At 47.3% G+C, this 24,990-nt stretch overlaps 1 protein-coding gene across 2 annotated transcripts in view; it reads right to left on the bottom strand.

Annotated features, from left to right (window-relative positions):
- LOC147100547 (immunoglobulin superfamily member 21-like) overlaps window positions 1–24,990 on the bottom strand; it is a 366,041-nt gene that overhangs the window by 201,680 nt on the left and 139,371 nt on the right. For both annotated transcript variants that reach the window (XM_085966912.1, XM_085966913.1), the window contains one exon: window positions 7,732–7,850. In XM_085966912.1, the coding sequence (XP_085823038.1) occupies window positions 7,732–7,850 (119 nt within the window). The remainder of the gene's footprint in view (window positions 1–7,731; window positions 7,851–24,990) is intronic.

Here is a 24,990-nt window from a genome sequence, read left to right as displayed (position 1 = left end):
TCAGCAATGTAAACTTCTTGCCCTGCAGGTAATGATTGAATTTCTTTACTCCCCACACAAGGCTGAGAGCCTCCCTATCTATCTGAGCGTAATTTCGCTCAGCGGAGGTCAATGATCGGGACGCAAATGCGACTGACCTTTCCGAGCCATTTGGTAACTTGTGTGAGAGTACAGCTCCAATACCATAAGGGGAAGCATCACAAGCTAGACGAAGAGGTAGCGTTGGGTTGAAGTGAGCCAACACTTCCTCAGAGGTAATCAACGCCTTGCTTCTGCGAAAGGCCTTCTTACAGTCCTCGCTCCACTTCCATGGTACTTCTTTCCGCAACAGAGCATTCAGCGGATGCAGCACCGTGGATAGATTTGGCAGAAACTTATGGTAATAATTAATCAACCCCAGAAACGACCTCAACTGTGATACATTTTCCGGAGCGGGGGCCTTCACGACCGCTTCGATCTTGTCAGGTGACTTGTGCAGCCCCTCTTGGTCAATGACATGACCGCAGTACGAGATCCGTTTCTGGAAGAACTCACATTTCTGGCGATTAACTCGAAGGCCATATTCCTTCAACCTGGTGAGCACCAGTTTCAAATTTGTGAGGTGTTCCTCCTCGTCTTCTCCCGTAATCAGGATATCGTCCAAGTAACACTGAGTGCTTGGAATACCCTGTAAGACCTGCTCCATGGCCCTCTGCCAAATTGCTGGAGCCGAAGCTACTCCAAAAACCAGTCTATTATATCGATACAAGCTCTGTGCGTGTTGATTGTGAGATACTGGCGTGACTCTTCCTCGACCTCCATCTGTAAATATGCTTGTGCCAGGTCTATCTTGGTGAAGTGTTTCCCGCCAGACAATGAAGCAAAGATATCCTCAATCCGCGGAAGCGGGTATTGTACCGTGTGAAGCACCGGATTAACTGTGATCTTGAAGTCTCCGCAGATGCGGACCTTCCCCGGTCCCCCTGGCTTGTTACTTGATGAAGACTTCATGACGGGAACAATGGGCATGGCCCACTCACTCCAGTCCACCTTCGACAGTACCCCTGCACGTTCAAGCTCCTCCAGTTCTGCCTCCACAGCAGGTCGTATCGCGTAAGGTACCGATCTGGCTTTGAAAAATTTTGGGCTTGCATGTTCTGCAATCTTGATTTTTGCCTTAATTCCTTTCAGTGTTCCCAGTCCCTGCTGGAATACCTCTTTAGCCTCGTCCAATATTCTGGACAACCGTTCAGGTTTGACATCTTTCTTTCCGAAATCTACCGTCATTGTGTTTAGTGAGTGCCAGTCTATCTTTATTTTCCTGATCCACTCCCGTCCCAGAAGTGGTGGACCTCCCTCGGGTAGTACATATAAGTCCATTCCTTGGTGATCTTTGCCCTTGTGTCTCACCTTGACTTTTATCTTTCCGATGGGGTATACTTTATGCCCCGTGTATGTCTGCAATACTATCTCCGTATCCCGTAGGGGAATATGTTTGAATAACTTTTTGCAATCTTGTTTATTCATGACCGTCAACGCCGATCCGGTGTCCACTTCCATCTTCACTTGGACTTTTGCAATCTGCAGTGTGACCCAGATAGTTTGTCGGTCAGCTTCTTTACTCACATTGTGAATCCTCAGACTACCCAGTTCCTTGCTGTTGGGGTCTGAATCCGAATTCAGTTCATCTGGACTCTTCACAGTCACCTTATGTACCTTTCTGTACTTCTTCTGCGGTGACTTATTGTTGCTGGTCTTCTTTCCTGACCGGCATACTTTAGCTATGTGACCAAGTTTGCCACATTTTCTACATTCCTGGTTTTTAAACCAGCATTGGTTCTGGTCGTGTGTTGTCTTCCCACAACGGTAACATTTCGTTGTACCCGAAGTCATTTGATCCACACTGAGTACCGCTGTCTTCAGCTGCATTTCCGCCATGCCTCTCGCTGCGGCTTCGTGCGATGCTGCAATAAGGACAGCCTTATCAAGTGTAAGATCGTTCTCTTCGAGCAGTCGCTTTTGTGTTCCTTCCTTCGACATCCCGCACACGAACTTGTCTCTCAGTGCCTCTGTCAGATTTACCCCAAACTGACAGTATTTTGCTAGCCTACGCAGTTCAACCAGGTACTCCGCGTTGCTTTCCTCCTTTAGTTGCGTTCTCCCGTAAAATTTAGCTCGTTCCGCTAACATCAGCGGTGTGGGGTTCACATGATCCTTCAGGACAGCAACAATATTAGCAAAAGACTGATCCGCCGGTTTAGCTGGTGATAGAAGATGCTTCAATAACCCGTATGTCTTCGCACCCATTGAGTTTGGTAAGGTTAGAGCTTTACCATAATTTGCTATCTTATTGACCTTACAATATATCTCGATGTGTTCTACATACGTGGTCCAATCTTCCACATCAGAATCGAATTCGTTGATGTTGCCACGCTTAGGCATCTTCACAATCTTCCTGAGAAACAACAACGAAATTTTTCTTTAACTTTTTTTTTTCCAAAAATGGCGGTTTCCCGCGCTTGTCTTCTTCCCCGCCCACTTTCAAAATGGCGGTTTCCCGCTCCTGTCTTCTTCTCCGCCTACTGGCGGGAGGGGTAAGCTTTTCCCTCGGGCGACGACCGCTGGCTTTCGAGGTTCGCAGCCTGCGCGCCGGCTTCAGTGCGTTCTTTGTTCCCTTTTCTCAGCAGGGCAACCGGCGCTGGGGACAACCCGTTGACGGCGAACAGTTCCAGCCGCTGGCTGAATCTCCTCAGTCTCCCTCGCTCGGCTCTGTCTCTCCCGCTCGCTCGGGCTCTGTCTCTCCCTCAGCGGCTTCCAATCGCGCCTCCCAGCCCTCTCGCAGTCCGGTCCTTTCCTCCCCCGGCTGCGGCTGAGTTCTCCGCGGTTTCTTATTTTTATTTCTTCCCGCGCCTTACGATCCCGGTCGCAGCGCCTCGCGGCCTCGGTAGCTGCCCGGCCTTTCGCCGGTCGCGGTCGAGCTGTCTCACGACGCTGTTGCGTCTCCCAGCCCGCTTGTAGCCCGGTCTCTCACACCGGCTGCGTTCCCACTGGTAGCCCAGTCTCTCACACCGGCTGCGTTCCCGCTTGCACCGCGGCTTCCGTGCCCCACGCTGCCCCAGTCTCAGCGCCTCTGGGCCCGACTTCTGTCCGGCTCCTTTCCCCCCCGACCGTGGTCGAGTTCACCGCCCTTCCTCCGTTCTTTTTTTTTAATTTTCCCCCTACTCACAGTCAACGTGGCCGACTTGCTTCTCGTGGCTGATCGGCTCACTCACCACCGTGGCAGAAGGGACGATCACTGCCTGTTGCTGATGGAAGGCTTCGTGTCTGAATTCTTCCTTCTTCCTTGCTCTGCAGACTCGAGTCTTCTCTCAGCAGAATGACGAGGGCGGGTGCCTCCTCTCGACGCTCGTTAACTGCTTCGGATGTATCGCTGCCGCAGGGTAAGATCGAACTCGTCGCCACTGTAAAGTCTGTGGGTTATATGGTGAATTAATACACAGACTACAAGAGTAACTTTAACAGGACTTTACTATTCGAAGGTCAGGGCGAATCTGCCCAATCAATCCTTACACAGCACTTATATACCGGTGTGGTCACCACCGGTATTACAGTATACAGTAGCCAAGACAAAGTAGTGCAACCCTTAAAATAGTTCTCTTAAAGGTGGAATGTTACATACACTACAAAAACCCTTTATCGTACTGGGAGAACTCACTTGCCGTTCTTTAAAGAATGTATTGGGATCTTTAACATCCACTTGAGCAGGGAGATGAGGGCCTTGGTTTAATGTCTCATCTGAAAGATGGCTCCTCTGACAATGCAGCACTCCCTCAGTACTGTACTGGTGTGTCAGCCTAGATAATGTTTTCAGGTCCTAAGCGAGGCTTGAATCCACAACCTTCTGACTCAGAGGCAAGAGTGCTACCAATTTGGCATATATACTTCCTTAGGAGGCAGGAGGCCATATAGGGGCACCATTTTTATTTAAAAAGTGATCAGCAGTGATTGCAGATTTTACCGCTGTCTCCAGTCACAATCAGCCTTGTTACAAGGCAAATGAGAGTGGTCTTTTAGATATATAAAGGATACAAAGTGACAAAACAAGTTAATCCTGAGTCAATATTTCAAGTTGAACCACACCCGCAGGACAAGCGGACGTAAGGACAAGCTGGTAAAGGGCAAGGTCAGGACTGATGTCAAGATTATCTTGCTCATACAGAGTGATTCATACCTGAATGGTATCCAGGTAGGAGCAAAAAACTCTGAAGTCATTCAAGAGAGTTAGATTCAGTGATGGGAGGGACCATAGATTTCCACGAAAGGCTGCTATATATGTGTGTCAAACGGCCTCATCATCTGTATTTATCTTTGTGATTCAGCTTAGCTCAGCTCAGCCAAATCCACAATCACCTCACAGTGTGGTGCTCAACTCAAACGCATAAAAAAAAAGGGAAAAGTGCTGATTGCTCAACACGTTTCATTTGTAAAGTAGGGCAGGCTCACGGTGCTAGCTGCCTCCGTTGGGAGGTCCTCTCGCATAGCACATTGCTCAGTGGCTGTGATCCTCAGTCTCTCTGTTAATAAAAACATTTTTTTTTAAATTGCCCAAATCAGTTCCTGCTCAGCGAATAACCTGTTTTCCCAGAATGATTTATTCTGCTCTCAGAAGTCCTGTGTAGCTGTAAGAATTTTTATATTGTAATTTTCCTCAAACTCCCATTGGTTTGCCTCCACTCGCAGATTGAGAATCCTCGATGAAGGGGCTGGGCCCACGGTGCAGGAGACCAACAAGGTTGAAAGAAGTCGGGAAGAAAATGAGGTTAACCAAGAAATAGTATTTAGGCAACGGCAAACTTAAAAGCCAATAGATTGTTGAATAAAAGGAGGACTGAGCGAGGTAAGAAGGATGTGTCAGCCGTCGCTCAGTTGGTAGCACTCTTGCCTCAGAGTCAGAAGGTTGTGGGTTCTAGTCCCACCCCAGTGACTTGAGCAGGTAATCGAGTACTGAGGGAGTGCTGGACTGTTGGAGGTGCTGCCTTTCGGATGAGACGTTAAACTGAGGCTCCGTCTGCCCTCTCGGGTGGATGTAAAAGATCCCATGCCACTATTTCAAAGAAGAGCAGGGGAGTTCTCCCCGGTGTCCTGGCCAATATTTATCCCTCAATCAACATCACTAAAGCAGATTATCTGGTCATTATCACATTGCTGTTTGTGGGAGCTTGCTGTGTGCAAATTTGCTGCCCCGTTTTCTACATTACAACAGTGACTACACTTCAAAAGTACTTTATTGGCTATACTGAGGCTGTGAAAGGTGCTATATAAATGCAAGTTCTTTATTTTTTTTCTTTTTCAAGGTAAGGAATTCCACAGCTTTGGGAAAGAATGGCCTGATATACCTTATGGATTGGCAGTGGGGTGAGCTTTAGTCCACCTGGCGCTCTCCACACTGACCTCAGAAGACTTTTCTGGGTCAGGCTCATTGGAAGTGGTCTCCTGGCAGTATTCCTGGCAGGACCAAGCAAGCTGGCACTGGGAGGGTGAGGAGAAATATCGATGCTGCCACGCCTCGGGCACCTGTAGTAGCAACTCTTGCTTGCAGCTGAAGAAATTTGGCGCGTTTGTTAAACTGAACTCAGCTTGTGGGCCGTTTAAATCTTGCTTCCTCTCCTAAGCAGCGCTAGATGTCAGGAACACAACAGTGTTACTAAGGCAGAATGGTGACAAATATTTCAGATGAAGGGCTTTGATAGAGCAATTAAGGATAAACTGTTTTCACCAGCAAGAGGGTCAGTAACCAAAGGACACAGATTTAAGATAATTGGCTAAAACCAGGGGAAGGTGAGGAGAATTTTTTTGCTGCAGCGAGTTATGATGATCTGGTTTGCACTGCCTGAAAGGGTGGTGGAAGCATTCAATAGTGACTTTCAACAGGGAACTGGACATATAAAGCAACAACAATAACTTGTATTTATATAGCATGTTAACATAGTAAAACATCCCAAGGCGCTTCACAGGAGCGTTATCCTGTTCCTACATTACAACAGTGACTCCACTTCAAAAGTACTTCATTGGCTGTAAAGCGCTTTGAGACGACCAGGTAGTCGTGAAAGGCGCTATAGAAATGCGAGTCTTTCTTTCTTTATCAAACAAGATTTTTACACTGAGCCACAGAAGGAGATATTAGGGCAGAGCTTGGTCAAAAAGGTAGGTTTTAAGGAGCGTCTTAAAGGAGGGAAGGGAGGTAGAGAGGGGGAGAGGTTTAGGGAGGGAATTCCAGAGCTTAGGGCCTCGGCAGCTGAAGGCACGGCCGCCAATGGTGGGGCGATTGAAATCGGGGATGCTCAAGAGGCCAGAATTGGAGGAGCGCAGAGATCTGACAGGGTCGTTGGACTGGAGGAGATTTCAGAGATAGGGAGGGGCGAGGCCGTGGAGGGATTTGAAAGCAGTCTTGGAAAGGAAAAATGTGCTTGGCTATGGGGAAGGAGCAGGGGAGTGGGACTAATTGGATAGCTCTTTCAAAGAGCCGGCACAGGCACGATGGGCTGAATGGCCTCCTTCTGCGCTGTATGATTCTATTGCATATTTCTGTCATTAACATTAAATTTGAATTTGGCTGCCCGATAGTCAGTGCCCACCGTCACTGTGGGATGAGGAGTTGGTAGAATGTCTCACTCCCATTTCCTGTACTTGAATGCTTAGATTAAGTTCCAAAAAAGGAGAGTAAGAATTTCAGAAAATGCAGGCCAATGAGTTGGAGTAGACACGGTCTTGATTAGAACAGAGAAATGATGCACAGAGGAGGAGGAGCCTACAGGAAAGGGTATTTAGAGCTCAGGAGAAACAAGAGAGGAAAGTTCAGAACAGCAATGACGGTAGTGGGATTGATAAAATAGTGGGATTGATAAAATAGTGGGATTGATAAAATAGTGGGATTGATAAAACAGTGGGATTGATAAAATAGTGGGATTGATAAAATAGTGGGATTGATAGAATAGAGAGACAGGATTTCAACAGAGCGAGAGGTTGGAGGCTGGAGGTGAGAGAAAGATTGGCTATCAGGAAACAAACTTTTTCCTATCTTATTGGGGAAGGGAGGGAGTGAAAGAGGTGTCTGAAATAGCCATATTTTTGTATTGTTACCGATTCTTACATTCCTGTACCTTTTTCAACATCCCGACTATCATTCGGGCACAAATTAAAATGCATCATCTGGAGGGGACGTGGATTCAGGCTATTTTTTCTCTCCATAAGTAACAATCTACTCACAATATCGTGGGACCGCATGGCTTTCAAATACATGATTTCTGAGAATGTGATTTTGTCGACAGTTCATTAACTACAGAGAAAAAACAGGCATGGTCTAGTCTTTTGTTAGTAGAGAAATTTCACTCGCAAAGAACCTAAACAAAAAGAGCGACAAGCTCAATGTTTGTCACTGCACGTAAGTGAGGTGGCTTTCTCATTTTGTCAAGGTCATAGGGCAAATCCACTGACCCCGCATTCTCAGTGGGCAGCTATGCTGGCAGGGAGCTACAGCCCTGCAGTGCTGATTTTCCAACCTGTGCTTCCTTCCAGCATGGTATCGGTGGATTTACCCGTATACTCAAATGAGAACCCACCACGCACAATCTGTATGCTACAGAAGATCTCTCGTTCCACCACAGGAACACTCCCGAAATGTGACTGTCCTTGAAGTCGCTCCCCATGCATAACAAAACCAAAGATGATCAACCCTGTGTTCTGTTAACTTACACATGACGTTAAGAAAGACATGACCATATGCTTCCAGAAACTTCTTGCGGTTTGTCCTGTCATAGATCCCAACATGGCACTCGAAAGGCCCATTATCCAAAATACGGACTTCTGGAATTCTGTTTAAAAAACAAGAAAAATAGGGGAAAAATTAAGACACATTTCACCAAATGAAAATATGATTTAGTCCCACTTTAGTATTAATATACAATAGGGGAAATTCTCCGACCCGCTCTCGCAGCAAAGAAGTCCGCCCTTGAAGGGAGCACAGATTGGAGCTGGGCTGGAACCTTGTGGTTCCCCAATTGGAGCTGTGCTCCCTGTCAGTATAACTCCCCACTGGGAATGCGGGTACCGAATTACCCCTTATGTAGATTGTGAGTATAACTGTGTGTTATTTATGGTTGTTAGAACATAAACATAAGAAACAGGAGCAGGAGTGGGCCATTCAGCCCCTTGAGCCTGCTCCGCCATTCAATAAGATCATGGCTAATCTGATCTTGGCCTCAACTCCATTTTCCCGCCCGCGCCCCGTAACCCTCGACTCCCCTGTAGTTCAAATGTCCGTCTATCTCAGCCTTGAATATATTCAATGACTCCGCCTCCACAGCACTCTTGGGTAAAGATTCACGACCCTCTGAGAGAAGAAATTCCTCCTCATCTCCATCTTAAACGGGTGCCCCCTTATTCTGAAACTATGCCCCCTAGTTCTAGATTCCCCCACGAGGGGAAACATCCTCTCAGCATCCACCCTGTCAAGCCCCCTCAGAATCTTATATGTTTCAATAAGATACCTCTCAATCTTCTAAACTCCAATGAGTCTTGGCCCAACCTGCTCAACCTTTCCTCATAAGACAACCCCTTCATCCCAGGAATCAACCTAGTGAACCTTCTCTGAACTGCCTCCGATGTTCATGGACGGTACCATAGAAAAGTTAGTCTGTTCAGCAACTGGGATACACAGATGCAGAATAAAAGAGATGCCTTGATACTGACGTCGCTCCAGGTCACACTTGATTGTTATACCATTAAGTGACTCTATTTGTTTCACTATTTTTCAATGAATTTTGTGATCATCAAATGAGGGCATGTTAGTGCTGGGGAAATGGAATACTTTCAGCATAATTCACTTCCAGGTCAGACAAAGCACAGATGCAGAGCAGGTGACCTCCAATAATGTGGCTCAGCAACAAACTTCAGGGAGCACCCAATACCGCACCAGTGCGACACATTTGCACCTCCCACACCTGGGCCGGGAGTTCCCACTTGGCTGGCCTGTTTTTTTTTAAGCGCAATTCGCCCAAAATTGGCCAAACCAGCGCAAAAGATTGTCGAATCTTGAGCGCAAATTACATCCAGCGCCAATCGAGCTTCCGCGTTCTTTTGCGCTGCTTTACAAATCATCGCACTAGAAGCTGGCCCCGCCGACAAAACTGGCCATGCCCCCAGATCGAATTAATCATCATTGGGAGTTTCGGCTAACTGAGCCGTCTGCGGCCTTTGAGGAGGCTCCAAAAATTAAGCTGGTTCTTTTGGGCGCAAGGACAGTAATAGGTACGTAATTAAAAGGTTTTGAATAATTTCTTTGGAATTTACTAAAAAAACTCTACACCAATATAACTCGCAAATGGTTCTGTGTAGTTTTTTAAAGCCATTTTCAGTCATTTAAAATCAGGTAACTCACAGGTGGAGAATTGACACTGTGAGTAAAAATGTTTGTTTTTGGTGATAATCCCATTCCCAGCTGCATTAATCAAACTGCCCCAGGTTACCACTCTTAAATGTATCAAGGAATATTATTTAAAGCAAATTTAAAAAAAAGTAGCTTCTAAAATGCCGCCCGGTTGCGCTGGTTCGTGGCAGATTTTACGTTCGGTGATACGCAGTTGAGTTTGAGCGTAAACTGGAGGCTGAAAAATATTTCTCAAACTAGGTGCAATTTTGGGTGGAATTTGCGCTCCGATCATCGACTGCGCCCAAAGCGGAAACTCTACCCGCTGATGTCTTGCGGCCCTTTGAGTGAAAATGACAATTTAGTACCAATTACTGTCAAAGTGGATGGAGGGGACCTGGACTGAGATTACCCAACTCATTTTCACACAGGAGCCTTACAGCCACGTAGCTTTCATTCTGGCAGCCTGGACTGGCTCAGCCCCAGGACCGAAGGATGAAAAGCCAGTGTCTAACTCAGTACGCCGCTCCTCAACTTTTACTTTCTTGAACATGATTAAGAAATAAATTGGTTACATATTAACCCTGAGCGTGATAATGGCCGGGTTTACCCAGTCGCGCTTTTGCCCAGGGTGCTGTTGCTGAGTATAATATTAATTAGTGGTTATTCCTGCTCTTATGTACATAGTTCCAAATGAGTGCCAATCAATGCAGAATTAGGAGGGATTCTTTGAGGACCCAGTGCTTATTAGGAGGTAAATATCACAAAAGTCGTGCTCCCAGCATGGACCCTCACTCCATGGGAGAGCAGACTGGACAATCACGAGTGGACGTCAGACTGCCCAGTTTGGGGCCCCCCTGATATTTTTGGTCACTAAAATGAATAACCAGAAAATTGGGAGGACCGTGGAGCAGGTGGGCTGGCCGCCACACCCCGGCTGTCCGACCTGCCTGCCCGTCTGTCAACTGCGGCTACGGGCTGCGACTGCTAACGTAGAATTTATCACTCAGCTGAATTCTTCCTTTGAGAACCACCTAAATAGAGCCACAAGAAGGTCACTGCTGTATGCAAAATATATGAACCGCCCTAATTTGTTTTAAATTGAGAGCTCAATTTGTAAAGTTTGTAAGCCCTGTGATTGTTCATTGTTGAATTTCTTTTGTGAATAGCACTAGTCTCAGTTGGCGGTGTGCCTGATATTTATGAAGTGGGTCACAGTTGGTACCAGCTAGGCATCAACATCACTTTTCTCGTTTCAGGTCCCCGCTTCCCTTGTAGATCATTTGATCTATTTCCAATGGGCTACCCCAACATGGGACCTAACATGGCCTCTTTAGAGATTTGAACAATGCTCAGGACTTGTGAGTTCTGGCCAATCCCTTGTCTGCATTGGTATGAGGACCTACATTCCCCTTGGGTCTTCACTAGGCACAACATTCACAGCATACTGGAGGTGAGCTGCCACTGTGAGGGGAAGAGTTCAGTCGATTTTCTTGGCCTGGGCCATGGCCTGGTCGCCCACCTGGTTCAAAGCTGTCCTCTTGCAGGGCCTTGCACTAGGATTGCACAGGAGGACAACAGGACATCTGAAGGTCTCTTTACCTGTCCTATTACCATCTCGTCTTGCCTTGAATATCTCTTAAAGTCTCTTCACCCCCCACAGACCTTCCCTTTTGCTCTTTCATCCCCTCCCCCATTTCCCAGCCCCCAAACTTGCTTTTTAATCTGTTTCATTTCCTGCTTTTTTCTCAGTTTTGACGAAGGGTCATCGACCTGAAACGTTGACTCTGTTTCTCTCCATGGATGTTGCCTGGCCTGCTAAGTTTTTCCATTGTTTTTTGTTGTTATTTAGGACATTTGAAGGCTTGAGTGGCCTACAACTACACTCCTGGCTGCGGACATCGAGACATCTATCTGATGCCAGAGAGGAAAAGCCAGAAGGCCCTGAATCCCAGAGGTCTTCTATAAGAACATAAGAACATAAGAAATAGGAGCAGGAGTAGGCCAATCGGCCCCTCGAGCCTGCTCCGCCATTCAATAAGATCATGGCTGATCTGATCCTAACCGCCAATCTACTATCACAGAACCATCTCCTGAATCTAACAGAATTAGACACACGAAATAGGAGCAGGATCAGGCTACACAGCCCCTGGGCCCGCTCCACTACCCACAGGGCCATGACCGATCCGAACCTAGACTCATGTCCAAATTCCTGCCCGCTCCCCGTAACCCTTAATTCCCTTTACTTCTAGGAAACTGTCTATTTCTGTTTTAAATTTATGTAATGATGTAGCTTCTACAGCTTTTTGGGGCAGCATATTCCATGGACCTACCACCCTCTGAGTGAAGTAGTTCCTCCTCATCTCAGTTTTGAAAGAGCAGCCCCTTATTCTAAGACTATGCCCCCTAGTTCTAGTTTCACCCATCATCGGGAACATCCTCCCCGCATCCACCCGATCCAACCCCTTCACAATCTTATATGTTTCAATAAGATCGCCTCTCATTCTTCTGAACTCCAATGAGTAGAGTCCCAATCTACTCAACCTCTCCTCATACGTCCATCCCCTCATCCCCGGGATTAACCGAGTGAACCTTCTTTGTACTGACTCGAGAGCAAGTATGTCCTTTCTTAAGTATGGACACCAAAACTGTACGCAGTATTCCAGGTGCGGTCTCACCAATACCTTGTACAACTGAAGCAATACCTCCCTATTTTTATATTCTATCCCCCTAGCAATGAAAGCCAACATTCCATTGGCCTTCTTAATCACTTGCTGCACCTGCATACTAACCTTTTGAGTTTCGTGCACCAGGACCCCAAGATCCCTTTGTACTTCAGTACTTTCCAGTTTCTTGCCATTAAGATAATAACTTGCTCTACGATTTTTCCTGCCAAAGTGCATAACCTCACACTTTCCAGTATTGTATTCCATCTGCCAAATCTCTGCCCACTTACTTAGCCTGTCTATGTCCCCTTGCAGGTTTTTTATGTCCTCCTCACTCACTACTTTCCCTCCCATCTTAGTATCATCTGCAAACTTTGATATGTTACACTCGGTCTCCTCCTCCAAATCGTTAATATAGATTGTAAAGAGTTGGGGACCCAGCACTGACCCCTGTGGAACACCACTTGTTACTGATTGCCAGTCTGAGAATGAACCATTTATCCCAACTCTCTGCCTTCTGTTAGATAGCCAATCCTCTATCCATGCCAGAATATTACCCCCAATCCCGTGATTTTTTATCTTAAGCAATAATCTTTTGTGTGGCACCTTGTCAAATGTCTTTTGGAAGTCTAAATACACTACGTCCACTGGTTCCCCTTTATCCACCCTATATGTTACTTCCTCAAAGAACTCCAGCAAATTTGTCAAACATGACTTCCCCTTCATAAAACCATGCTGACTTTGTCCTATTAAATTATAATTATCCAAATGTCCTGTTACTGTCTCCTTAATAATGGACTCCAAAGTTTTACCTACCACAGATGTTAGGCTAACCGGTCTATAGTTTCCAGCCTTCTGTCTACTGCCCTTTTTAAATAAGGGTGTTACATTAGCAGTTTTCCAGTCTGCCGGGACCTTTGCTGAGTCCAGGGAGTTTTGGAAAATTATTACCAATGCATCCACAATCCCTACCGCTACTTCCCTCAAGACCCTAGGATGTAAGCCATCAGGTCCAGGTGATTTATCCGCCTTGAGTCCCATTATTTTACCGAGTACCACTTCCTTAGTGATTTTGATCGTGTTTAGCTCCTCCCCCCCCCTATAGCCCCCTGTTTGTCCAGTGTTGGGATATTCTTAGTGTCCTCTACTGTAAAGACTGATATAAAATATTCATTCAGTGTTTTTGCCATCTCCATATTTCCCACCATTAATTTCCCGGTCTCATCCTCTAAGGGACCAACATTTACTTTAGCCACCCTTTTTCTTTTTATATAACTATAAAAACTCTTACTATCTGTTTTTATATTTTTTGCTAATTTACTTTCATAATCTATCTTCCCTTTCTTAATCAATCTTTTTGTTATTTTTTGCTGTCTTTTAAAGTTTTCCCAATCCTCTATCCTCCCACTAGATTTGGCTACCTTATATGCCCTTGTTTTTAGTCGAATACTATCCTTAATTTCTTTACTTAGCCACGGATGGCTGTCTTTTCTTTTACACCCTTTTCTTCTCAGTGGAATATATATTTTTTGGAAGTTGTAAAATAACTCCTTAAATGTACACCACTGATCATGTATCGTCTTACCCTTTAATCTATTTTCCCAATCCACTCTACTCAATTCCGCTCTCATACCTTCATAGTCTCCTTTATTCAAGCTTAGCACGCTTGTTTGAGATCCAACCTTCTCACCCTCTAATTGAATATGGAATTCAACCATGTTATGGTCACTCATTCCAAGGGGATCCTTTACTAGGACATTTTTAATTAATCCTGTCTCGTTACACAGGACCAGATCTAAGGTTGCCCCTTCACATACTCACCCCCCATCCCCCTTCACATCTTCACCCCCCCTTCCCCCTTCACATCTTCACCCCCCCCACCCCTTCACATCCTCACCCCCATCCCCCTTCACATCCTCACCCCCCCTTCCCCCTTCACATCTTCACCCCCCCACCCCCTTCACATCCTCACCCCCAACCCCCTTCACATCCTCACCCCCAACCCCCTTCACATCCTCACCCCCCACCCCCTTCACATCCTCCTCACCCCTTCACATCCTCCTCACCCCCCATCCCCCTTCACATCCTCACCCCCAACCCCCTTCACATCCTCACCCCCCACCCCCTTCACATCCTCCTCACCCCTTCACATCCTCCTCACCCCTTCACATCCTCACCCCCAACCCCTTCACATCCTCACTCCCCCACCCCTTCACATCCTCACCCCCCAACCCCCTTCACATCCTCCTCACCCCCCACCCTCTTCATATCCTCACCCCCAACCCCTTCATATCCTCACCCCCAACCCCTTCACATCCTCATCCCCAACCCCCTTCACATCCTCATCCCCAACCCCCTTCACATCCTCACTCCCCCACCCCTTCACATCCTCACCCCCCCACCCCTTCACATCCTCACCCCCCCACCCCTTCACATCCTCACCCCCCCAACCCCCTTCACATCCTCACCCCCCCAACCCCCTTCACATCCTCACCCCCCCAACCCCCTTCACATCCTCACCCCCCCAACCCCCTTCACATCCTCACCCCCCCAACCCCCTTCACATCCTCACCCCCCCAACCCCCTTCACATCCTCATCCCCAACCCCCTTCACATCCTCACCCCCCACCCCTTCACATCCTCCTCACCCCTTCACATCCTCACCCCCCACCCCCTTCATATCCTCACCCCCATCCCCCTTCACATCCTCACCCCCCCAACATCCTCACCCCCCCAACCCCCTTCACACCGCCCCACCCCCCGCCTGAATTCTGATGCTGAGCCTGCATCTATCTCAATTCAGGCCCAGATATATCACTTTGGGAATTCCCCTGAGATCCCGGGGCAGTTTTGCGAGGGCAGTGACCTAATACAGCAGGTCTCCACTCCCCATTTCCTCCTTGCTGTTTCTGGGAACTAGGTGTTCCCCAGACACAATGAAAAGAAACATCTAGTCCATGACGTCCAGTCAAAAAGTGGATTTTCTGGGATATGGGCCGGGGCGGGGGTCTGCACAGGGGCGGGGGCTGCACAGGGGCGGGGGCTGCACAGGGGCTAGGGCGGGGCTGCACAGGGGCTGGGGGGGCTGCACAGGAGCCGAGGGGGGCGGCACAGGGGCTAGGGCGGGGCTGCACAGGGGCTGACAACCTTCTGAATTTTCATCTTCATGGGCAATGGGTATTAGCAATATTAACAATTAGTTCAACCATGTGGAAAAGGAGGGGGGGGCACCAGAGCCACAGCCCAGACACACACACACACATACACTTTCCAGAAAGAATCAGCAGACAGTAAACCGTGGCTGATATTCCCGTCTCCGAATGAGGCACAAGACCAATTACAGCACTCCTCGGCCCAGATCAGCCACTTAAACACAGATCGGGGTCCATCAAAACTGTGCTGCTAGATAGATATTATTGCATTGCAAGTACACACAGTACAAGTCAATCTAAATGTACAGTACAAGTCACTCTAAAGATATTGCATGGATTAATCTAAGTACACAGTACGAATCAATCTAAACAAACAGCATGAATTAATCCAAACACACTGCACAAACCCATTTAAACTCAAGCTGGGTGTCAGCAAACTGAGAGTTGGCCAGTAAAGTGGAAGCACATGTTTTATTCTAATTGTAAAACACAGTGGAAAAGGCCAAGGCCCACAGTGCAGAAACTCGGAACCACACTGGGCAGCATCTTCTCCAGTTGAGTTAATTGGAAAAAAACTTGAATATTCAGATTCTATCATGATCTTTTGTCAGTCAATAGATTTAAAAAGATCTCATACTCAACACGATTAAGCAGGATGTCGAAGCAGTTATAGAGTAAATAGTTCATGTTTAATGCTTAGCATATTCTCAGTGTAACTCCAATTGTGATGTTCATGAAGAACAGCTTAGTCACTGCGCTGTGGCATAGCTTGCCTCAATAGGCCCTGAAATTAGGATCGGGAGCTTGCCGTGTGTGCAAGCCCCCGATGTGCACTCACCCTGTGCGCCGACATCTGAAGCCTGGGCCTGCTTGCATTTCCTGTCACTGGCCCGGTTCAGCTGTCGGCGCGCTGTGCTAACCTGATCCAGCGGCGTAGTTAGTGCGATGTGCCGGCTGGGATCAGGTGAGCACTCTGCAGCCAATCAGGGGAGGGGAAACTCATTCATGAGTTTGACAGTCTTTACTATCAAACTCATGAATAGTACGGGCGCCCAAAAGACTAGTTTAACTTTAATTAAAATTTAAAAAAACATCCCAATAATTAAATAAACTATAAATAACTTTAAAAAACTATTTAAAACAATTAATAAAATTTTTGAAAAAAATAATTTTTTACGAAATCGGGTCTAAAAATAAACTTACTTTACTGTAAAGTCCTTATAAACAATGAATCTGTGGAAAAAATGTAATAATTTTAAATAATAGACCACTTACCTTCAAGAATCCACTCCTTATGCCTCCTTTTTTCATTTCTAAAAAGTTCAGGCCCTTGCACATGCGCAAACCTGTCAAAAAGAAGGAAGTTCAACGCGTGCGCGCAGAGTCCTGCGCGCACGCGTGGACCTCTTAACCCCTTGGTTTGATGGAGAGGAAATGCCGGTTTCCCGCGCATGCGCTGTGCATGCTGAAATCCGGCACTTCCAACGGGCCCACGCGTGAGTACACCGTCCGTACTCACGCGTTGGGACCGGAATTACTGGCCCATTAATCTTGTTGGGCAGTTCTACACAGGAATCACTAACACTGGGCAGTCTTCAAAAGGGGCAATGTTTCTAGCGGTAAACACACAGGTCCACTTTGGAACTTAGCTCCTTGGTTTGATCAGCATGATCTGGGCCCAGGGAGCTTCAATTGGGATCATGAGCTACGTGAGCTGGGCAGTGCAAAAAAACCCCAAGATGGTCACTGTCATAAATCTCATCATCATAAAGAAACTACTCATGAAATAATGCTGGACGGCCAGCTGGTGGCGCCGTCCAAGGAGTATAAATACTCGGGCGTGGGCCCCAGCTTGCCAGGGACATTTTGTAAGACAAGGAACTAGTGAAGTACAACTAGACCTCCATGTTCTGAAACAAGTTGATTAAAGCCTTGCTTTATACTCAAACCAAGTGCGGAGTGAGTTTTATTACGTCAGTCACTGCTCCTGATTGCTCTCCAGTGCCCCCTGCTGGAAAATGAATGCAGGTGGTTGTTGGATGAGGACAGCATCGGGCTCCCCCCCCCCCCACAGTCAAATAGCCTGCCGGCATTCACTGTCTAAACATGAAGAATGGCCACATGGGTGAAGTCACCCAACGCCTTGGAACTGTAACTCAACACCACGAAGAAGGAGGAGAGATTATGCAAGGGAATGAAAGTATTTTTATTGTCATCATATGTTATGTGGAGTCTCATTTATAGTCCAGCTTTCACTACTACGCTGCATATTTAAAACCCAACCAGCAGAGAAAGCTTATTTATTAAGAACTCATATCCCCTGCAGCATGAGAAAGATTAATACAATATTTTCTCCTTCTGGTGTCAGCCAATACATTTTGGTATTTATTACGGTTATGTCACTGATGTCAGTGTTGGAATTGAAACCTTTTTCTACTTTGGGGGGGCGGAAGGGGGGGTTGCTCAGTGTCAACACCCCAATGCTCTGAGCTCAGGTTAGACGCAGGGTGAAGCTGCCTCTACGCTCACCTGATAGCGTGTCTTAACTTCAGCCTTAGAAGGGCACCAAGTAGGACTTGTGTTGAGACTGTCAAAACCTATTTCCCCGTGGGCCCCTGCAGTTAACAGAGAGGAAGTTTCCACTCCATCAGCTCTGGCAGGAATCAAATCCAGGTTCAGGTGGATTTTGAATCCAGGTTCTAAAGGTAAAAGGGCAGTGGTCTTTTCTGGTCTGTTTTCTCCCCATCCCTCCTCTCCTGAAGGTGTTGACTCCCTGGCAGGGTGCTGTTCCATCGGTGCTGGTTGCCAAAGAAACCTCAGCCCATGCAACCATTATTAATGCCTGTTTTGATAGTGAGTGTGACAGGCTATTAATCATCGGGCTCACCCAGGGCTCCAGTATTGGTGCTGTAATTGGACTCGCTGGATTAGACTAGGGAAGGGATTATTGTTCAGTAACTCCTGCTGAAAAATGGGCACGAGGGGATGTGAAAGCAGGATCGTGCTTGGCTGGGATTCCCTGTTGGTTGAAAAGAAGGAAGAAAGAAAGACTTGCATTTATATAGCGCCTTTCACAACCTCAGGAAATCCCAAAGCGCTTTACAGCCAATGAGGAACTTTTGTAATGTAGGAAACGTGGCAGCCAATTTGCGCACAGCAAGCTCCCACAAACAGCAATGTGATAATGACCAGATAATCTCTTTGAGTGATGTTGATTGAGGGATAAATATTGGCCAGGACACCGGGGATAACTACCCTGCTCTTCTTTGAAATAGTGCCACGGGATCTTTTACGGCCACTTGAGAGAGCCTCGGTTTAACATCTCATCTGAAAGACATTAAACATAGAAACATAGAAGATAGGAGCAGGAGTAGGCCATTCGGCCCCTCGAGCCTGCTCCGTCATTCAATGAGATCATGGCTGATCATCCAAACTCAGTACCCTGTCCCTGCCTTCACCCCATATCCCAAACCGAGCTTCAACAGTGCAGCGCTCCCTCAGCACTGGAGCGTCAGCCTAGATTTTTGAGCTCAAGTCTGCCACTGTTCACTATCTAAACTCACACGTGAAGAATGCACAGATGGGTGAGGTACCAGAGGGCACCCTGTGCCTGTTGAACCCATACCCAATCACCAAGCCCCTGCATTCAGGAGTAGCAGGGCGGAGTAAGGGGGATGGGACTGTATCCCAGCGAGAAAAAGGAAAGGGGAGAAAAATTTGATCCAGCAACTCACCACAGACTGGCAATTGAAGCTGTTGCTCGGTGAGGCTCAGTACTGTACCGTGTGGTACGTTCTCTGACTGAACACTGAGCAGCTTCAACTTAAATATCTTGGAAGCCAACTGCAATGGAATGTGTTTAAGAACACGAGAAGTGACAAGCATTGGAAACCTTCCCCATCGAAGGTCAGGAGGGAAATAGCTTGTGACAGCTAAAGTTCAATTAGCATCTTCAAATGATTCGAATGAAATTAGAATTATTTCTGAGGTAAAATACAGAACTTGAATGGAATCGTTTTAATTATTGACAGTGTATTCTACTTTGGGGACGTCATCGTCAAACAGTGTTAGAGGCAGGGTAAAGCTACACTGACCCAACGATTTCTATTGGTCAAAACCAACGTCATTCCTCACTGCATTCAGATTAAATATCTTTTTGAGAACTGAACCAAAGTTGGCCATCATCATTCTGATAAGGGGAAGGGTTTGGCATCTAAAATGAGATAATATCCGCTAGAAATGGTTGCTGATATTAGTGGACAAATGTTTACCGGTCTTATATTCCTGTCTGCAAGTTTAACACCCACTCTAATCCATCCGCTATAAACGGGTTAACCACTCTGCTAAAATAGTGGACAAAGGAACCTCATACCAACACATTAAGCTTTCATCAACTATATATTTCAGCAACAGTCACTCTATGTTTTTTATAATAATCCAACACTAATGTTATAATATTAATGTGTATATTCTTTTTAAAACTACTGCTTTAATATTTTTATACATTTTGTATTAAATTAAAATTTAAAACGGACAGAGAGAATAAAGGGCAATAAATGAGGTGGATCCAAGTGTTTCAACTGCTTGTTATATTTCGAGTGTTTATTTTAGTTTTTAAAGCATAACATTACTCCTGACATTTGGGTAATTTTATTACTGTAATATTAGTGTTTGTTTCAGTATCACAGTGTTAGCTGAAACCTGTTTAACAAACAGCTGGCCCGGGGAGAGGGTAATTTCCCTGGACCTGTCAGTAGCTTGCTGTAATGAATATATCATATTTAGAGTTGTACCTGCTTCAGAGTTGTTCCATTTTGTTGCTGGTCTCAGCACTCACCATTTCGTGCTGAGGACGAGATGGTGCAAAACTGAAAGCAACATTCAAATGGATGTTTTTGAAAGATTATTTCAGTGGCGCTGCTCCTTTTCTCTCCTCCTGCTCTTGTCTCCTCGGCTGTGCAGCAATCGTAGGCAAGAAGTTGGGTGCATCGACCTCTGGCGATGCCAATGTGAAGCCAGCCACTAGGAACCAGCACAAGGTTAAACCCCCACTTCTGATTCTCCTTTCTGCCCATGATGAGGGGGTCAGCTTTCATGTTTTTTGCTTCCTTACAGAGACACAAGTGACATGGGGACCTGCGGGGCGGGCACTGCACTGCCAATAGAAGTGCCCATGCTTGGGTTGGCTATTTTTCACGAGTGCAAACTGATTGTCCTGTAAAGCATATCTAATCCTGTGAAACCATTTCTCAAAAGTAGTTGGACGCAGGCTGACAATGAGACATGCAGGAGCCATTTAGCAAGGCTCGAGTCAATTGTTCATTTATCGATACATGCAGAAACTGAAACTGAACACAGGAGGATGAGGATACCATATCAGACCCCTTATTCCCCAGTGTGCACTATACATATACAGGAGCTGATACCAAATTGCACAAGTCGCCAGCCGGAAATGAATTGTTCCCTTTTACCTGGTGTACTGTACACGAGCAGGAGCTGACACTGAGACACATACAAGCCATGTGAGAATTGATCATTCCCTTTTACCTACTGTGCACTGTATATATGCAAGTTGGTGCTGAGACATTTACAAGGCGTAGAGAAACATTGGAAGTGAATCATTCTCCTTTACCTTGTGTGCGCTGCACATGCACAGGAACTAACAGCACCAGATGTGAGTGAACTGTTTGCTTTTACTCTGTGCAGTATAAACGTACGGGAGCCAACACTGAGAAATGCATGAGCTGTACAATATCAGACAGCTGGAAATTATTAGCTTTTACCATGGATACAATGAAGTCTAATTTTAACAAGGTCTAAAAGGCATTTTAAACACCAACTGCCTGCTGTAAACAGTATCACAGACAGTGCCGTATTACTCAACAGTAAGCCACAGGAGACTGATAACAGTTCTCTGTAAATGCCTCATCATAATAATTGCATATAAAATAATGCATACTTGTGAGTTGCTGCACAGTAGGAATTTAATCAAAGGGTTCAGTGGAGATCCTATACCCCAGGAATGATGCATAAGCATTGTATGAACCCCAAGATTAGTTTACAGCCTTGAAATCATTCCTGGTAATCTCTTACTATTTACAATATTTTTACTGTTCTCATTTTTTGTGAGGTTTATTTGTAGTTTTGTCAGATTTTTGAGCTGTGAGCAACCGTCACTTTGAGAGGGGACCCTCACTGTGCGGTCTGATTGTCATTGTGGGATCGGACTGTCACTGTGAGAGGGTAACCTCACTGTGGGATCGGACTGTCACTGTGAGAGGGTAACCTCACTGTGGGATCGGACTGTCACTGTGAGAGGGTAACCTCACTGTGGGATCGGGCTGTCACTGTGAGAGGGGATCCTCACTGTGGGATTGGACTGTCACTGTGAGAGGGGATCCTCACTGTGGGATCGGACTGTCACTGTGAGAGGGGTCACTCACTGTGGGATTGGACTGTCACTGTGAGAGGGTAACCTCACTGTGGGATTGGACTGTCACTGTGAGAGGGTAACCTCACTGTGGGATTGGACTGTCACTGTGAGAGGGTAACCTCACTGTGGGATCGGACTGTCACTGTGAGAGGGGTCCCTCACTCTGGGATCGGACTGTCTCTGTGAGAGGGGTCCCTCACTGTGGGATCGGACTGTCACTGTGAGAGGGTAACCTCACTGTGGGATCGGACTGTCACTGTGAGAGGGTAACCTCACTGTGGGATCGGACTGTCACTGTGAGAGGGTAACCTCACTGTGGGATCGGACCGTCACTTTGAGAGGGGACCCTCACTGTGCGGTCTGATTGTCATTGTGGGATCGGACTGTCACTGTGAGAGGGTAACCTCACTGTGGGATCAGACTGTCACTGTGAGAGGGTAACCTCACTGTGGGATCGGACTGTCACTGTGAGAGGGGACATTCACTGTGGGATCGGACTGTCACTGTGAGAGGGGATCCTCACTGTGGGATCGGACTGTCACTGTGAGAGGGTAACCTCACTGTGGGATCAGACTGTCACTGTGAGAGGGTAACCTCACTGTGGGATCGGACTGTCACTGTGAGAGGGTAACCTCACTGTGGGATCGGACTGTCACTGTGAGAGGGTAACCTCACTGTGGGATCGGACTGTCACTGTGAGAGGGGTCCCTCAGTGTGGGATCGGTCTGTCACTGTGAGAGGGTAACCTCACTGTGGGATCGGACTGTCACTGTGAGAGGGTAACCTCACTGTGGGATCGGACTGTCACTGTGAGAGGGTAACCTCACTGTGGAATCGGACTGTCACTGTGAGAGGGATCCCTCACTGTGGGATCGGACTGTCACTGTGAGAGGGTAACCTCACTGTGGGATCGGACTGTCACTGTGAGAGGGTAACCTCACTGTGGGATCGGACTGTCACTGTGAGAGGGTAACCTCACTGTGGGATCGGACTGTCATTGTGAGAGGGATCCCTCACTGTGGGATCGGACTGTCACTGTGAGAGGGTAACCTCACTGTGGGATCGGACTGTCACTGTGAGAGGGGTCCCTCACTGTGGGATCGGTCTGTCACTGTGAGAGGGTAACCTCACTGTGGGATCGGACTGTCACTGTAAGAGGGGTCCCTCACTGTGGGATTGGACTGTCACTGTGAGAGGGTAACCTCACTGTGGGATCGGACTGTCACTGTGAGAGGGTAACCTCACTGTGGGATCGGACTGTCACTGTGAGAGGGTAACCTCACTGTGGGATCGGACTGTCACTGTGAGAGGGTAACCTCACTGTGGGATCGGACTGTCACTGTGAGAGGGATCCCTCACTGTGGGATCGGACTGTCACTGTGAGAGGGTAACCTCACTGTGGGATCGGACTGTCACTGTGAGAGGGTAACCTCACTGTGGGATCGGACTGTCACTGTGAGAGGGTAACCTCACTGTGGGATCGGACTGTCACTGTGAGAGGGTAACCTCACTGTGGGATCGGACTGTCACTGTGAGAGGGTAACCTCACTGTGGGATCGGTCTGTCACTGTGAGAGGGTAACCTCACTGTGGGATCGGACTGTCACTGTGAGAGGGTAACCTCACTGTGGGATCGGACTGTCACTGTGAGAGGGTAACCTCACTGTGGGATCGGACTGTCACTGTGAGAGGGGTCCCTCACTGTGGGATTGGACTGTCACTGTGAGAAGGTAACCTCACTGTGGGATCGGACTGTCACTGTGAGAGGGGACATTCACTGTGGGATCAGACTGTCACTGTGAGAGGGGTCCCTCACTGTGGGATCGGACTGCCACTGTGAGAGGGGTCCCTCACTGTGGGATTGGACTGTCACTGTGAGAGGGGTCCTGTTGTGTATGTATCTTTAAGGGAATAACTGGTCTCAGACTGCAGTACCGGCAGTGACCACCCCTGTATAAAAGGCCCTAGCAGGCTTCTGTAGTTTCAGTTTTCCAGGTTGTCTCCATTCAGTAAAGACTTGTTATAATCAATTCCTGCAGTCCGTGTCTCAATTATACACGGACATAATACTGGCGACGAGTAAGAAACTAACTTACCTGCAACTCGGCAGCACCTCAGACGGCGTTATTGAAGGTCGAAGCCAGAAGAAAGAAAAAAAAAATAATCCGAAGAAACTCGAGAAACGGGCGTCGACCGTGGGCAACCGCCCTCCAAATCATCGAATTGAAAAGTGCAGGAGAGACTGTCGAGAGCCAGGCTTGGTTCTCCAGTCTGTGGTTTCCCAGCTAATCGGGCTGGTGGCAGGTAGTGCACTGATTCTTCCTGGGCTGCGGCAGGCTAGAGCTCGATCGGGTGGCTCTGCAACGGGGCCGGGCAGCGAGTCGGGAAGCAAAGAGAGAGAGAGAGGGTGGAGCACACAGGGCACGGCCGGTGCTTCGAAGCCGGGCAGCGTTCGGACCTAAGAAGAGGGAGGGAAGTGTCCCAGAGGGTCCGCTCCACGATGGGAAACATAGAAACATAGAAACATAGAAACTAGGAGCAGGAGTAGGCCATTCGTCCCTTCGAGTCTGCTCCGCCATTCAACGAGATCATGGCTGATCATCCAAACCCTAGCACCCGGTCCCTACACCGACAGCCATCCCACCCAAGCCCTATCCCCGTAACCCCACGTATTTAATCCCCCCTAACACTAAGGGCCAATTTTTATCATGGCCAATCAACCTAACCCGCACATCTTTGGACTGTGGGAGGAAACCGGAGCACCCGGAGGAAACCCATGCAAACACGGGGAGAATGTGCAAACTCTCGGTTCTTCAATTAACGGAGCAAATATTGAAGGGCGATAGAAAAATAAAAATACCGCAGAGAGCAGTGGCAGCGGCGGGAAAGCGCGGGAGGCGCCATCTTAACTCGGCGGGGAAGAAGGAAAAGCGCGGGAGGCGCCATTTTGATCCACCGGGGACGAAGGCAAAGCGCGGGAGGCGCCATCTTAGATTTTCAAGATGCCAAAGACTGGCGATATCACTGCCTTCGATAATGCAATAGAAGACTGGACCACGTATGTGGAAAGAGTCGAGGTATATTGCGAGGCAAACGAAATAGCCGATGAGAAAAAGGCATCGGTATTGCTTAATTTAATGGGCGCAAGAACGTACGGCCTATTGTGGGACCTGATTACTCCAGCCAAACCAAAGGCGAAGAGTTTTAACGAAATTGTTGCTATCCTACAGGAACACCTAAATCCTACACTGCTGCTGATAGCAGAAAGATTTAAATTCCACAGGAGAAATCAGCATAAAAACACGAGCAATGCTGATTACCTTACGGAACTACGCAA

The sequence above is a fragment of the Somniosus microcephalus genome, chromosome 25 (genome assembly GCF_052327205.1).
Source record: "Somniosus microcephalus isolate GS21.2 chromosome 25, FLI_Smic_1.0, whole genome shotgun sequence".
Classification (NCBI taxonomy): domain Eukaryota; kingdom Metazoa; phylum Chordata; class Chondrichthyes; order Squaliformes; family Somniosidae; genus Somniosus; species Somniosus microcephalus.
Note: the sequence above shows the minus strand (reverse complement) of the source record. Positions and strands in the feature narration are given on the sequence as shown.